At 39.4% G+C, this 15,914-nt stretch overlaps 2 protein-coding genes across 6 annotated transcripts in view; both read left to right on the forward strand.

The window, feature by feature from the left end:
* The first annotated feature begins 447 nt into the window (after positions 1 to 447).
* On the forward strand, positions 448 to 13,815 carry sp2 (sp2 transcription factor). Of its 4 annotated transcripts, none has more exons than XM_005944047.3 (9): positions 448 to 579; positions 4,148 to 4,224; positions 5,161 to 5,208; positions 5,421 to 6,176; positions 7,156 to 7,374; positions 7,689 to 7,986; positions 9,787 to 9,964; positions 10,091 to 10,284; positions 10,502 to 13,815. In XM_005944047.3, the coding sequence occupies exons 1-9, from the start codon at positions 573 to 575 to the stop codon at positions 10,600 to 10,602; spliced, it is 1,878 nt and encodes a 625-aa protein (XP_005944109.1). In that variant the 5' UTR covers positions 448 to 572; the 3' UTR covers positions 10,603 to 13,815. The 4 variants fall into 4 exon arrangements, with proteins under 4 accessions (XP_005944109.1, XP_005944110.1, XP_042068664.1 ...); XM_042212730.1 differs by lacking the exon at positions 448 to 579 and adding an exon at positions 586 to 2,110; XM_005944048.2 differs by lacking the exon at positions 5,161 to 5,208.
* A 310-nt stretch (positions 13,816 to 14,125) lies between these two features.
* abcc10 (ATP-binding cassette, sub-family C (CFTR/MRP), member 10) overlaps positions 14,126 to 15,914 on the forward strand; it is an 18,344-nt gene continuing 16,555 nt past the window's right edge. Inside the window, exons 1-3 of one of the 2 annotated variants that reach the window (XM_005944050.2) lie at positions 14,126 to 14,178; positions 15,249 to 15,348; positions 15,526 to 15,739. In XM_005944050.2, the coding sequence (XP_005944112.1) occupies positions 15,564 to 15,739 (176 nt within the window). In that variant the 5' untranslated portion in view covers positions 14,126 to 14,178; positions 15,249 to 15,348; positions 15,526 to 15,563. Of the gene's footprint in view, positions 14,444 to 15,248; positions 15,349 to 15,525; positions 15,740 to 15,914 lie in introns of both variants that reach the window. The other variant, XM_005944049.3, reaches the window with a different exon arrangement.

Below are 15,914 nucleotides of genomic sequence, written 5' to 3' on the forward strand. Positions count from 1 at the left end.
CAATATACAAAGCTGTGCAAAGTAGGCTGGTAGTGATATCCTGTACTGTACAGACAAATGTTGAACTATCAATGCAACATATGCTCACAGCTTTAAAATAAATGTATACTCCATTCACTGAGCGCAGTCTTTATCCCACATAACGTCCCGCTCCATATCGTGCCACAGTTTAAACAGGTCAGGCACAAGTGACTTAAAGCTCATTGATCTGCGCGGCTGTCATTCTTAGTTTGACCGTACTGCCCCTTAAAGATCACATTGGCCGTCAGGGACGTCAGTGAAGCAGTGCTCCTGCTGTAATAGGGCACTCGCTTGTTCCAGGTCAGTCCTGTTGGAACCGCCCCACTGATCACAATCTAGATATCCCATTGGCCAAACGGTCATCCATCGACCCATGTACAGAAATATGACGTCGGGATTGGCTCAGGTGGACTTCGGTCACAAAGACAGCTAAAGGTAGTTGGTCGGGGTAGACGTCAATTAACTCTGTATTGTCCGTGGATTGGTGCAACAGCGCGGGCGGATTCCTCCATGGGTTCGGTCTGCAAGGCTCGCGGAGAGCGAATGTCGTCATGAGCGGTGGGTAGGAATTAAAACATTGGTGTTTATATTACATTCTACTTCGTAAAACATTGTATTTGCGTTGAAGGGAAAGCACTAATCATGCTGTGGTACAAATAACTATGTTTTAGGGGTGTTCGTGCGGTTGTATGTACCAAAATAAGCAGTGCACTTCCGGCAAAGAGCTCCCTTTTTCTGTAACGTTATCAAAGAGAGTTTGACTTGCTAGCTACGCGTCAGCTAGCCAAAATGCTACTGGAAGCTATGTAGCTGGTCCTTTACTTGTTTCTGCCCCCAAATCGATTTGTCCATTTCCACCACATATGAAACCCCACAGCAATACACCGACATATTTTCATGTTGCACCCATTCCCGTCTCGCCTCGTTTATTTTTATCAAAGCAAACCAGCACATATATAAGCTAGTCGATAGACATTTGAGTCTGCCTCAGTTGAGTCAGTAGCACTAGCTAGCTTGGTGGCTAACGTTAGCTGCTGTTGCTCTGCAAGCCAACCTAACAGACTGTGTTGCATGGCGGCGCTATTTTGAGGCCGCACTTTTCCCCCCATTTGTGTTATTTGCAGGACTTAAAGTCACACTTGCATAACTGATGGGAAGTTCTGTTCTATGTTGCTATGACCAATCCAAAATGTGTCAGAATGGAGAGATTAGTGGCTCGCTCAGCAGGCTGAGATATCCCCGAGTGAAAGTCTGTTGCTTTGGTAGTCATGTTCAGACGTTTCGATTAACAGCATAATGCTTTTACTAGATGAGGCAGGCAGCTCCAACAGAGGAACTCCTTCCTGTTTGTACAGCTGATCACCAGCCACGACACAGAGATGAGTTTATTGTGTGTCAGGCTTAAGTTTACTGTCGACAGATGAGCTGGCAGATACAGACGGCACAGTTTGTAGAAAAGAGGAATTTCTACTTCAGGCATTTCCTCATAACTAGCAAGTTATTGTCTGACGTCGGCATTGTATGGAATGCTTTTTTATGGAATATTATTACACTTGTGGTGTCAGGCACTGGAATGTTGGTGACAGATCCAGTGCATTGGTTTTGGAGTGAGGCTGTCCTAGGTCAGGATGCCTAACTGGAATGAGATCAGGGTGCCTTGCATGTCTGTTTTTTGTTCCTTAGAGTTTTTTATTTGTATTTTAGTGGCAGGGTGTGTTGTTCTGCAGGGTGATGTCAAAGGTGTGGCCTGTGTTCTTGGTGTGCAACAAAGTTAGTCAAAGTACCCACACGAGTACCAGGAACTAAAGTTTCACTGCAGAACCTTGAATTGTAGCACATAATGGCAGTGCTTTTAATGTTGTTAGTGATGGGTGTATTGCAACATCATTTTCCTCAATAAAAATGTAAGAGAAGTTCAATAAATGATCATTGTAATACTTGTGCATTTTTGTGTTTTACGTGTGTGGACAGAAATGCTGTGCAAAGGGTGAAGACAAGAAAGATCACTGAACTACATAAGTTCTTGAAGAAAGCTGCATTTGCACTCTTACAAAGAAACTAACTTGTTTCTCTGCAAACTGTGGTGAAGGTACATGCTTTCAAAGACAGGCAACCACAAACCTGTTTCATAATTTATAACACCTGTTAGAGCAGGCAGAGAATAACTAAGCCCCAAACATTACAACTCCAAACAAGTGTTGGTGGCAATGTTATTGCCGTATCTGTGTTAATTTACATATACACACTTGTGCAATCATTTTTTTATCATGATGAAAGGACACCTCTAATTCATCTTACTTTGTTTTATACATTTATATAAAATATGGCCTTAAAAATCTGCATGTTGCAGATCTATGATGATGAATCACTTCTTTATCATCATCCTGTGTATTTGTCACAAATATCGGGACAGCCTGAAGAGTGATCTGTGGCTACCATGTGGTCATATATCTTATCTGCTGGTTGAGTTCAGGTGTTTTCCAGCTTAGATATGTAGCTCAAAAGGGGTTAGGGGACAGTACTGGACTACTGTCCCAGTAGTGTTTATCGTTTTACATTTGTCATTATTGTTAATAGATGTTAAAAATGCCTGCGAGTATTTCTGTTCTATAAAATCCCAAATTAAAATATTTGAATCTGTCACAGATCCCTTGGCTTTTAAATTGCATATTTGTGTGTTGTTCTTGAATTTATATAAATTATTTAAAAAAGTGGAGATTGTATCGTGTGCACTAGCTGTGTTGTAGTTCAAGCAGTAATGGATAGTAAAACAGCTTGCATTGCTTTATCCACAGTTCCACAGCAGTTCTGTTTGACAATAACAGCATCGACCTATTTTGGCCATTAGGCTGCTTTGCTTGGCTCTCAAGATTTATCCTGCTCTTAAACTGCTGCTGGGCAGCCTGCCCTAAATGTACTTATGCTAACTGTTGAAATGGAAATATAATATGCTCAATATATTTACTGTCTTTTTCTCGTATAATATTTTGGAGCGCAGTCCAACATATATATATTTTTTGCTCAGAGTATTTGACATGTGGCCAGTAGATTGACATTTGCTGTTAGAACACACACAACCTCTGGCAGACACAACTTGTTAAGTTTATGAAGTACAGGTATCACAGCTCTTTCTCGATTGACTAAATTTTGATCTGGTTAATGACCTAAGTTTATATTAGACTGGATCAAAAACAAGTCAAATAGCAAAAGATGTGCTGCAGTACCTAAAAGAACCGTGTATATTTATCAAACAGATCAGTAGGTGTCTGCATTATTCCCCACGTACTGGAAAACTTTAAAGCTTCAGTTCCATACACTGCTTTGCATTAGTGGTAACTGTTTTTCAGAGCAGGCTTTAGAGATCGTCTGCATTGTTTATGTTATTTATTTTGGCCAGTTAGCTCTTTGTGGTATATTCCATCACAGTGTAAATTTTGTATTCCTTTATAATTCTGTTATTGATGCAGTTTAATGTGTGTGAATATACAAAATCTCCACTAAGTTACCGAGAAAATTGAATAAATGACTTATTTAAATTTAATATGTGGAATAGATGTGGAGTAGATTCTGGACAAAAATAGAGAAAACATAGAAACCTTTGAAGGAAAAGCATTTGTTTCCCATCTCTGTCACTGGTAAATGTGGCTGACTCATGCAAATTGCAATTATGGTGATTTAACAACAACAACAACAACATGATATATTGACTCTTGACAGATAGCTTCTAATGACTCTGCTAATAACATGCGTGAGTTGAATATTTTTAATATCGTCAACATATTGGAGGGAAAATATTTTCTCGAAACCTCAAAAAACAAACAAACAAACAAAAAAGCACAACTCTGTCATTCCTGAATCCTTTAAGAGATGTGAGTCATATAAATATCCCACATGTTTGGTGAAAATGAAAGTGTCAGCATGCAAATGAATGCGTTAATTAGCGCAGTTAATGGCATCATTTGTGTAATTGATGACATTTAATGATCATATAGCAGTTTAAGTGAGATACTGCATGGCTTGTCCTTCACAGAGCTCTTCTGTTTTGTTGCAATGTCCTGTGATACCCTTGAATAGCTTAACCATTGCTGCAGGCAGCCTGAAATCTCTCTGCTGTGTGTTTTTTCAGAACAACAGGACAGTATGGCTACCACTGTCGCTGTCAGTCCCAGCGAATACCTTCAGCCCTCCTCTGCTTCAACACAAGTGAGTAGCAGCCACAAGCCTCGGCTGTGCACGCATGTTGCACTGTTGCAATCTCTTCTCTTACTGTTGCTCTTAGCATCTGTTGTGTTCATATTGCTGCCATATCTAATATACACTGTGTGTTTATTTTTCTGTAGAATTCCTTTGATGTTTAGTGCATTGTAAGCATTGAGTGTTTTTTAACCCTCAATTGCAAAAGGCTGATGGAGTACTGTTGTTACCCTGCCTGGCGGGCAGTGTGGACACCTAAGTTTGTGAATGCGATAACTTGAGTGAATACCATAGGTGCATCTACTAAAAATCTCGGTGGTTAAGTTTTCTGAAAATCTTGTGAATGCAATAACTCGAGAACAAGACCGCGTAGAATTTTGAAATTAACATACATACAAAAACGACACTGTGTAAGTTAAGATGTCATGATAAGTTTATTGTCAAATTTAAAACTGCTTTGACTGGAAAAAACCCCCAGAGACATTTAAACAAATGATAAAGAACCAGTCAACTGTTCTAACTTACCGCTGTTATCTGGACCCTTACGCCCACTAATTATGGATTATGGCAGCATTATCATTACTTTCTCAGATGAGGTTAGATCCAGATTCGGTGCTCTTGCACTAGTTTAGTTTGGAAATGGAAAAGCGACCCTCACTTCTCTATGTGCCAGGATAGAGCTGATGTGCTATATTTTTCTAACAAAAACAATATATTCTATAAATTCAGTCACTGTTTCGCTTCGATGCACAATTGGGAATTTAAATACTAATGACATCGCTTTGTGTCTTGCACCAGTAGTCACTAAACCTTTTTCACTTTTGTTGTATCAACCTTCCTAGTCCCAACTTAAACCCGTTTGTTGCCTCAAATACATGAAGCGGTCCAGTGTATATAAAGTGTGCTGAAGATGGCATTAATGTAGAATGCTTCCCTGTCCTGCAGCTTGATGATCACACATTTGGACCAAAGAGGGGCACAAAGGCATCGCAGGTGGAAACTCCTACACCTACTACACCACTTGATCGCTACTGATTATGATTCTTAATGTGTAGTTGTCGGCCTACCTGTTGGGTTGTGTTAACTTGTTTTGTTTTAGCTTTTGATCTGACTACTACCTCATCCTATCGTTCCCTTAGTGCTGAATTCTTCTTGTTCAGGCTGGTTTTAATGCAGGCTTGGACTATGTTTCTGTCTTCCCACAGGACACTCAGCCCTCTCCTTTGGCTCTGCTGGCTGCCACCTGCAGTAAAATCGGCCCTCCTGCTGCTCAGGCTCCTGTCACCTCTCCGCCAGCGCAGCCACAACCTCGCCGGCTCCTTCCTATAAAGCCAGCTCCAATAGCGCCAGCTCCACCGAAAAACCTTGGTTTCCTTTCAGCAAAGGGCAATGTGATCCAGCTACCTGCTGGCCTGGGCTCCACAGCTCCTGGCAGCCCCATCGTCCTTACTATCCAGCAGAGTCCTGCTTGTACCGGCACCTCGGCCACTCCTGGCATCCAGTATCAGGTGGTGCCGCAGATCCAGGGTGCACAAACCATTCAAGTGATGCCACAGGGAGGTCAGATCCAGCTCATACCCGGTACCAACCAGGCCATCATTACCACTCCCATGACCATGCCGGCTCCGGCTGCAGCCACTGCTCCTGTCACGCCACAGAAGACCGTAGCCATCAAGCCCTCCCTCAAGGTGCGGAAGCCAAACAATACAGCTACAAACGTTGTGCAGCTGCCCAGTGGACTTACAATTCCCCTCAACGTGGCTACAGGGGAAGTGGGCGGGACACAAATCATCACAGAGACAGCTGCAGCCCCTCCCACTCCTGGAAAGGCACGACGAGGGAGGAAAAAAAAGGCAGTACTGGCTGCTGAGCCTCCACCGCCGCCTCCAGCACAGGCTGCCTCTCCAACCCCAGAGCAGATGGAGACCATCCTAATAGAAGCTGGTGATAACATCATACAGGTACCCCTATTTGTTATTGTTTCTGGTACTGAAAAGCATAAATGAAGGCACCATTTATTTGTTTTAAGTTAATCTTCAAACAGACTTAATGGTCCTCTTCTAAATATGTGTTCTCTTTGAACTGTCAGTGTTTTATTTAAAGTTTGTCAAATTATAACATTACGCAGACACAAGTTTGACATGTAAGCCAGTCTCGGCATCTACTCTCACTGCTTTTAGTCTAGCATTTACTGCATGTTAAGTAGAAGTCCCCAAATGCCATATATATTTAATTAATTATCAGTTATTTTATTTTTTAATTCTCTCTTTTTTGTTGAAAATAAGTGTAACTGATTCTGTTTTATCACAGAGTATACTTCTTAAGGTTTGTGCTCCTGTAATACAAGCCGGGCTTGAGCACTGGGACTTTTTAATCTTAATAAAAATGTATGTATGCTAATGAATGTTAATAACCTGCTGTTCCTGTTATCATTTTTTTTGTGAGGAGTCAAAAAAGAAGAAAAAAAAACAGGAAACTGTCAACTGTTTTACATCTTCAGAAGCGTCTGCTTCCTAATTAGCCTCAGGACAGTTTCAGTTTTGGGCAGGCAGCTGTTTTATAGTACAAAGCTTGTTTCTTTTTTTTGTTTTTGTTTTTTTAAATTTGTGATGTGTTCTTCTGCCACCAAATGGTTAAAACAAAAAGTATTTTTAGTGTTACAACCACTTTTTGTTTTTCACGCTCAAAAGGTTCCCTGTGACATAAATATACTACCAAAGCGAGTAAATGTGTGTGCAGTTCAGATTTATAAAATCCGCAGTTAAACAGAAACCACAATATTGTTATCGAGTTTGAAATTCTACTTTGAAACACTCAACCCAGTCTATAGCTAACTGTTAAATGACTGTTTAGCCTTTCAGTGTGGTCAAAACATTGAAGATGTTGGCTAAAGCCTACGTATGAGGATTACTGGTCAGCTTCTTCTCTCTATATTCACAGGCAGGGAACAATTTACTGATTGTGCAAAGTCCTGGGCAACCTGCTATGGTGCAACAGGTCCAGCTGGTCCAGCCCAAACCAGATTCTCAGGTGGTTCAGATCCCACAACAGGCTTTGAAGGTGGTACAGGCTGCCTCTGCTACGTTGCCACCCGTCCCGCAGAGACAGTCTGTCTCCTCGAATCTGCAGGTCACTCCAACAGAAACATCACCAACACAGGTATCTGTTCAGACTTATTGTTTCTTTAACTCTTAATATTTTTAGTCTGTTGTGTCAGGAAAGGCATCCAGTGTAAAATTCTGCTAAATCAATATCTAGCACTACCTGCTGAGGTAACTCCTTGTAAATAAGGAAGCAGCTGAAAATAACTTCTTCTGTTTATTATGAATACCTCAGGAACGGTAGCAAAGGACCATGTGACATTCTTACAACTAAGCTAGCAACATGTCAAAGTCGTACATAAGATAATATAACAGTTTAACTAGGAATTAGTTTAACATTTTAAGTAAACTTAGTGATGTTTTTTTCCCCAGATTCTCTTTAAAACAGCGTCAGGTGAATGGCAATCGGTTCAGCTTCAGGACTCCATGACAACAACAACCCCTGCCACCACAGTTGCCCCTACCACCACTGTCACACCACCAGCTGGCTCCAAGAGAACACAAGCTACCGGAGGACGAAAGGAGCGGACCTTGGCAAAAATTGCCCCTGCAGGTGGAATGATACAATTGAACACATCGCAGCTCACCTCAGCAGCACAAGCAGTGCAGACCATCAGCATCAACGGGGTCCAAGTTCAGGGAGTTCCTGTTACCATCACCAATGCAGGCGGTGAGCTGATGCTAGATGCTTTGGGTTTGTTTGGTTTTTTTTCTTCAAGCTTTCCACTGGCTGTTTATGGAGCCAATGTTATTGTCTATTACTACTGATAAATACACTGGGGTGTCTATGCAGCGCATGTATGGTGTGCAGCACACTGGGAGGTGACCCCGCCACCCTCATTTCCCATTTTGAGGAAATGAGGGTGGTGGAAGAACTTGGATTGGAGTTGAAGTTTGAAGTAATTGTAATTTTTGTGTTAAACGAATAGAACACCATCTGCAGTTGTTGTTTTACTGGATACTCGCCTCTCTCTTAAGTTCTGTTGCTGCTTACCAGCAGTCCCTAGCCATTTCTGTTTTGTGCAAGAAGTGGACCAGTTTACAGACATGTGAAAAATAATATTTTCAACGAACTTTATGCAGTCTTGTGAAAAAATGAAGTAAACCCTTTCCTGCTCGCATGGCAGTTTAGAAGGTAAGTAGCAGCCGAGTGCTGCTAATCAAATGTGCTTGATTTTGGCAGATTGATGGTCTGGTGTGTGTTAACTCACTGCCACAATCTTCCCACAAACTTCCCTTCCCTTTAAATACGGCCCAGAGTCCGACTAATGCTCAGAGAAATTAGAAAAACACCCCAAAACCTTGCACTATGATAAAAGCTATGATATGAAGCCATGATAAAAGTTCGGGGCAGTAGAATCAGAAAAGGACTGGACAAGTCTGACTTGTTTGCCAGGAGAAAGTCTCTCCTCTCTAAAAAGAATGTGACAACCTGGCTAAGAATTGCAACGTTGCATCTGAACAAACCTCAAGACTTGTGGAACAATGTCCTTTGGCCATAATTCATGTTGCACATTTGGTGAAAACCAAACACAGCACATCAGCACAGACACCTCATAAAAACTGTCAAGCGTGGGAGCAGAGGCTTGTTTTGCAACCACAGGATCTGGATGCCCTGCAGTCATTGAGTCAACCATGAGCAGTCAACCCAAGCACACCAGCAAATCTCCAACAAAATAGATGTAAAAGAAATGATTCAAAGTGTTCCAGAGGCTCCGTAAAAGTCCAGCTCTCATCCTGATTAAAATGCTGTGATCAGACTTTAAGAGAGCTTAGTGTAAATTCACGTCCACGAACCTCAATGAAGCAACCTTGTAAAGAAGCGTCGGTCAGACTCGTCCATAACAATGTGAGAGGCTGATAGTTATACAGAAAACAATTACTTCATGTTATTGCTGCTAAAGACATTCACTGAGAATAGAAGCACTGCTCCTCCACATTGAAAAATGATTTGACCGTCTGATGAGGATGCTTTATCGATGCCTCTGAAGTGGGGTGTTTTGGGCATCTCCTACTGGAAAGAGGCCTCAGGTCAGACCCAGGTCTGGTGTTAAAGATAGCAGACCTGGGTCTGAGAGAGTTTATATCTGTTGGCTGGCTTGGGGATGACTCTTTGTCTGTCCAGATGAAGAAGAGTTGGCTGGGGTGAGGGAAGTCTGCTGCCCCTCCAACCCAAACCCAGATAAGCAGTCAAACGGATGGATAAAATAACTTTATCAGTTGTCAGTTATTTATGTTAATAAAGAAGAATGTTGACCTTTTCCTCAGTCAAAGAGCAAAAGCAGCTGAAAGTTTGCAATGTGTTTAAAAACTCTAAAACAAAAACGAAATTTTATTTTGCAACATATAGCTTTCGCATCTTAATTTATTGTTGATTAGAATTTCAGTTCACTGATGGCAGTAAACTGAATTATCCAGCTCCTGCAGAAGCCCTGCTGTTTGTCTTACAATGAGTCTCTGCGTTTGTTAGGCCAGCAGCACCTAACGGTGCAAACCATGCAGGGTGGAGGGCTCCAGCTGGCCGCAGCACAGGGCCAGCCTGCTATTCAGGTAGACCAGACCCTCACCCTGGAGTTGCCTGGCCAGCCAGGAGAAAAGAAACGACGCATGGCCTGCACTTGCCCCAACTGTAAAGATGCTGACAAGAGGTGAGTCTGTCAAAGGATGGGTTGGGATCAGTTCTACATTTTGGGAAGGTCATATTATACTTTTTAGCACTCAGACTATTAAAACTCTCATACTGATAAAGGGTTTGAATTTTGTTCACTGTTTAGACCCAGTGAGGTGGGAAAGAGGAAACACATCTGCCACGTCCCTGGCTGTGAAAAGACTTTTAGGAAAACATCTCTGCTCAGAGCTCATGTCCGGCTGCACACTGGTGAAAGACCCTTCGTCTGCAACTGGGTTTTCTGTGGGAAACGTTTCACGCGCAGTGACGAGCTGCAGAGGCACGCCAGGACGCACACAGGTGCTCTGGACACAAACAAACGGAATCATCAAATCACTCTGTATTAAACTTCACTTCACATACAGAGGCAAAATAGGCACACAGAGTTGCTAAATACACTTAAAAACTTAACAATCCAGACATTTTTATAAATTATGTTTTTAAAAACACCTATTGTTTCTTCATTATTGAACGTGCATTAAAAATATTACTCAATACATTTTTTTCCCTCCCGCAGGAGACAAGCGCTTTGAGTGCAGCCAGTGTCAGAAACGCTTCATGCGGAGCGACCACCTGACAAAGCATTACAAGACTCACATAAACACCAAGAACTTGTGAGCAGACGGTATACAGATACAAAAACTCAGAAAGTAACTGTGTTACAGGAAGGATGGGCAGTGGAGATGAGACCAAGGGATTGTGCTTGTGACTTATCCCACAATGGGAAACTCTCCAGAATGAAATGCTGGATTCCCTGTCACTCTTCAAGGACACTGTGTAGCGTGGTGTACAAAGGAACCCTTCCTGGTGGACTTCAGACTTTCAGCAAATTTATTGACCATTTTTGTAAACGTTTTCTTTCCCCATTTGGTCTGAACACGTGGACAGATTACTGTGACTGAATTTGTAAGGTAAAAATGCTTTAGATTTAAATGCTTAACTCTGCTAGATTATTTATGAACTCCTCTACTTCTCTGGTGGAAGAACATATACAGATTTTCTTTTATTTTTTACTTTTAGAAAACCCAACATCATCAGTTACAATTTCACTCTTTTATATTGTTTTTTCTTCTACCACAAAAACCTTCATACTCTTTATTACAGAATATTAAGAAATTTCAGAAATTGAGGGTGAGCCCCCCCCCCCTTCCCCCAGTAATGTAAAAATAAATCACAAAAAAAACCAAACAGACCACAATTAAGGAAGTGCTGGAGTTATAACAGTATATCATTTCTGTGAGCTCTGGTAGGTCCCTGGTTACCAGTAGTGATCTAAATACAGCAATATGATGCGATCTGCAAAGTTGGCTAATGTTGGGAATTGTGTTGGGAAATTGATTGTTTAAATTTAAGGAAGGGTAATTAATTAGAAAATATAATACTCCAAGAATTAGTCCTTGTGGAACACCAAAGTAAAGAGGATGGAGTTTTGTAAACCATGAAACGGATAAAGGAAAAGCAGAATCTAACCTCTTTAAGCCACAAGGAGGAAGCTGTTGCTAAAGATGTGGAGGAAACATATTAAGTATCTTAAAATTCAACAATGAAAATTTACACACTGCTCATGGTGGCTCCAGGTGTTTCCTCTGTTGAGTTGAGACAGTTGGTGCTCTTTTATCATGAGTTGTGTGTAATAGATGAAATGTTTGAGAGTGTACCATTGTTCTTTTCAAGTTTATCAGGAAAATGTCTGATAGTTATGTATTTATACTACCTAAAATTCTCTACCTTTACACAGGCACTGCAAGAAGTTTCAAATATCAGGAAAATTAAATAAAATTGTTAAAGGCTGGTGAGATGGCCCAGAAATGCATAGAAAGACTTTTGCTGATGAGCTAAGTTTTACTGAGTTTAGACGCTAAAGATTTAATTTGGTGAAATATTAGCAGTAAGAAGAGTTGATAACTCAAATGCAAAACATGCTCTTGCATCTGTGGTCCACACTTTGTTTCTACATAGTTGGTTATTTACAATGTATAACAAGACATGTACACTTACTTCTAGGGCTGTGTATCAGATTGCCATTTATTTTTGTATAGCTCCTGAAGTTTAGCCATCCAGTCATTAATCACATTAGTTCCAAGTCAAACCAGTCTTAGTTTTAGATTGATTTTATTTGAGTTCTTAAATGGCTGCATGTTCATAGTTGACATCTAACTTTGACAAACTTAATGATTTCTGCTTCTTTTATTACCTGTTTTTAACCTGAATAGTTCACGTTTCATCGTGGCAGGAAACATGTTCATCCTTCTCAAACTAAAGAACCTAAAAATTTGGTACCTGCAACACTTTCTCCTAGTTTACTCATTTAAAAAATGAACAAAACTACACTTTAGTCTTTCTTTCATTGTTCAGATTTGATGAATTGTAGCCTATGCATTGCTGTATATAAGATCAGACTTTTAATTATTTGGCCTGACTTGACAATCATGTCACAAGATGCAAAAAAACAGGAAAAAAATAAAGCTTTCTCAGGCCTTCTATGAGTTACACAGTGTTTTCCAGCTATATGATGGCTTTAATTCTAAATTAACACTTAAGATGTTTTTGTGATGTACAGATGACCAGCATTAGCCCTGCTGCACAGTACTGATATAACTTTCTTTAATCTCATTTGTTTTACAGAAAATGTACATTTGCTCAGTGATTTTGATGTTATGAAGATAAGCTGACCGTTTTCTAACAAGTCAGCAGTGAGTTTGAAGCCTGAAATTGCCGGGGAGTTATTTCAAGAAGTACATTAAGTCATTGCTTAACAAGGTTTTTTTGGTCAAATTATCCAGCAGAGCAGCTTCACAGTGAGGTTTGTTTCTGGTAGATGGTGCAGGCTTGCTACAGGTTGTGCAAAGCGGAGAAATTTGACCAAAAAAGCTCAAGTCCGATTTGTTTTCAAAGCACTTTGAACAAAGTGCTTTGAAAAGGTGACGTTGAGAGAGAGAGAGAGACAGAGGCTGCTCATATTTATGTTTATATTTCATGATTGAATATGTAAATAAAACGTGTCTGTCAGACACGGTAAATGTAGGATATTAAAAATTGGTAAGCTGCATAGTTTTGTGGTTGGCGTAGCCAGCCTTGAAGGAAGTGGACTTTGTACAGTGTTTTAAGGAAAAAAAACATATATATGTGACATTGTATAGCTTCATTCCTGCTTTGTATAAGACTTCTAGATCTTTTTTCTATGAATTAAAGATGCCTTAGACAGCTGCACCCAGTATTTAAAGATGTTTTTTTTTCTTTCTAATTCCAGGTAACAACATTTGTAAAATTTTGTTTTGTGTTTTTAACTTATGTTACATGCTAATGTCATGTGCACTGATTAAACTCCCAGGTTCCAAAATTTGTAAATTTAATGTTGATTGTAATTAAATATAATGTGTTTTTTCCCCTGAATTAAGTCATTTCTGTTGCTTGGTTTCTGTGAATGAAATGCTTCTTCTCCAAGCCTATATGTCATAAAGTGTTCTACAAACCTTTTTTTGTGTATATCAGGAGAACCAAGAGAACCAGCAATTAATTTTCTAAGTTGTATAAAGGTGCTAAAACATAGTTTGCTCCTTTTCTACCATCACCCCCCCCTCAATAAAGAACTCATACCTTATCAACTGCGTCACTCTTTTTAACTTTCATTTTGGGACTAATAATAGATTAATTATATTCATACTTAATGTGATTATTGTTTGTCAGGAATAGAAGGATAATCGTGGTCTTTGTGTAAATAAATCACAACCAAGCACATTTTTTTTATGCCTGGTAGGCTGTAACAGCCTTATTTGGATAATTAAGCCTTAAAGAAGCATCATTACTGATTTTAGTGCCATAACAATTTTTTTTAAAATAATTTTTAAAGGAATTCTATATCATAACATGAGAACACTCTACTAATGGTCAAGTCAAATAAGTTTATACACAGATTTCTCAAGGTTGATCTATATTTCTGTTTTGAAAAAAACATTTAATGACTTTGAATTCCGGGTTTGTTGTTGCTCCCATGAGTTTTTGAATTATTGTTAATATTATTTTATTATTAGTCATCATCATCAGTTTTATTATTAGTAGTAGCAGTAACAGTAGAATTAGTATCAGCATTTATTTGTACTGTGTTTTTTTTCATCGAGCATTTATTTTGAAAAGCTCTTTGTACTCGTCATCAGAAATCAACAGATCCATTTCCTGTTAGCTAGATGAAAGCCGGTAACATTTAAAGTCCTGTGGTCTAAATGCTCTTAAATTAGTTGTATGTCGACTTGTATTTATAGTTGGTCTAGCTCGCTAAAGTTTCTATTTACATAGTGCATGCGGTAACATCAAAAAACTTAATAGCGTAATATTCCGTTACCTAAGCTAGTTTGCTAGCCTAATTTGTTTACATTAGTGTGAGGGTGTTTCAGTCAGGAAGACCGGATAAATGTGCCTGTCTGTCGTTCCATGTTTCTTTTTGCTTCGTCACTCCTTAAAGGTTAGTGCTGTGAGTGTTGGAGCAACAACACCTAAAAAATTGCAACAAATTGTATGTTAACGTTTTTTAATCCAGAGTTGTTAACTTGCCCCTTAAACTTCTTGAAGGGCTCACACACAACAGAGACTGTACTATAACAACAGGTCTTTCACGAAAGGTTTATTTGGTAAACAATCTGGTAAACAAGGAAACACGAATGTTACAGAAAACATTAAAGCCTTACATTTTCTTTGCAGTTAGGTGCATAAATGAACCGCTAATGAGTCTAGATGATTCTGTCACAGGCATAAAACACATAGTTATGGAAAGAGTCTAGCTGCATTTTATATCCTTAATGTAACTGTGTACTTGGATTTGAACATTTCAGAATGAAATATGAAAAGTTCTTGATCAAGCTAAGGATGATCATAGCTTGTATTTCAAAATAACACAAATTTCGATACCTTTTGACCTATTGTTTTTTAAAACGCTCAGCTACACAACCTTAAAAAAACCCTGAAATAGATAAGAGGCTAAGAAATAGATGGATGCCCCTTTTTTTTCTTGCAATAAAATTAATCATACAGGACTATTGCCTAAACTATAATCTGGTTATTTATTATACTGTTTTTATACTGCCATTTTTCAAACTTTGGCTTTGGGAAAATATGTTCACTTTCATTAGGCGTGCACAGATTACAAAATTCAGGGACATAGCTGTGTTTAAAATTTAGCTGATAGCTGCTGTTAGTACATTAGTTTTTGTTTATTTTGTAGTTTTATCACCTTTTCATTACTGAAATTATCTGTACTGTCTTCAACCCAGGGATTTATGAATAAATATGTGAATTATTGAACCTGGATCTCAGAAAAATGGACTGCAGAATTGACGGGACATAACAGATGATCGGTGGCCTCTGCCAATGGTAAAATGTTGTCTTATTTACTGATAGGAAGATGATAGTGCCAACAAATTGTTGTATTCTTCTTCTTTTTTAAAAAATAATGTTTTCTAGAATAATAACTACCCTGTGGGTTTTCTTCGAAACACCCTTGTTACCTTTTTTAAAAGTTGATAAATAATATTATTTTTTCCTCTACAGATAATTTTTAGAATGACAGCAGTCAAGTAGGAAGAAGGATGAATGACTTTGGGCCAACAGACCTGATTGCAGGCCTCTGTCATACAGATGAAGAGGATCCTCTTCCTCTGTGGCAGAATGAATGCATCAGCCCCTGTTTTAACCAGCTCATCCTTGGTGTCTTGCCCCATGCTGGGATGGCCATTTTCAGTGCCTGCTACCTCAGCATGTCAAGGTAGGTCACGCATTGATACCAGGTCCCTATCAACAACACTTTTCCAATCTTGCAATTTTATTAGTGGATAATGAAGTTGTAGTTACAAAAAAACATGTATCTATCCTTGCAGTGGATTTTCTGTTGAAGTATGTTTTACTTTAATGTAACAACAATTCTTTAAAAACAAGCAACA

Source organism: Haplochromis burtoni, unplaced genomic scaffold (genome assembly GCF_018398535.1).
Source record: "Haplochromis burtoni strain Fernald_Lab_line unplaced genomic scaffold, NCSU_Asbu1 Contig_389, whole genome shotgun sequence".
NCBI classification, from domain to species: domain Eukaryota; kingdom Metazoa; phylum Chordata; class Actinopteri; order Cichliformes; family Cichlidae; genus Haplochromis; species Haplochromis burtoni.

Bases quoted from the DNA above. Each gene is read 5' to 3' on its own strand.
- sp2 (XM_005944047.3), top strand. The intron at 4,225-5,160 runs GTGAGTAGCAGC...CCTGTCCTGCAG, and splicing joins CCTCCTCTGCTTCAACACAA to CTTGATGATCACACATTTGG. The intron at 5,209-5,420 runs GTGGAAACTCCT...GTCTTCCCACAG, and splicing joins GGGGCACAAAGGCATCGCAG to GACACTCAGCCCTCTCCTTT.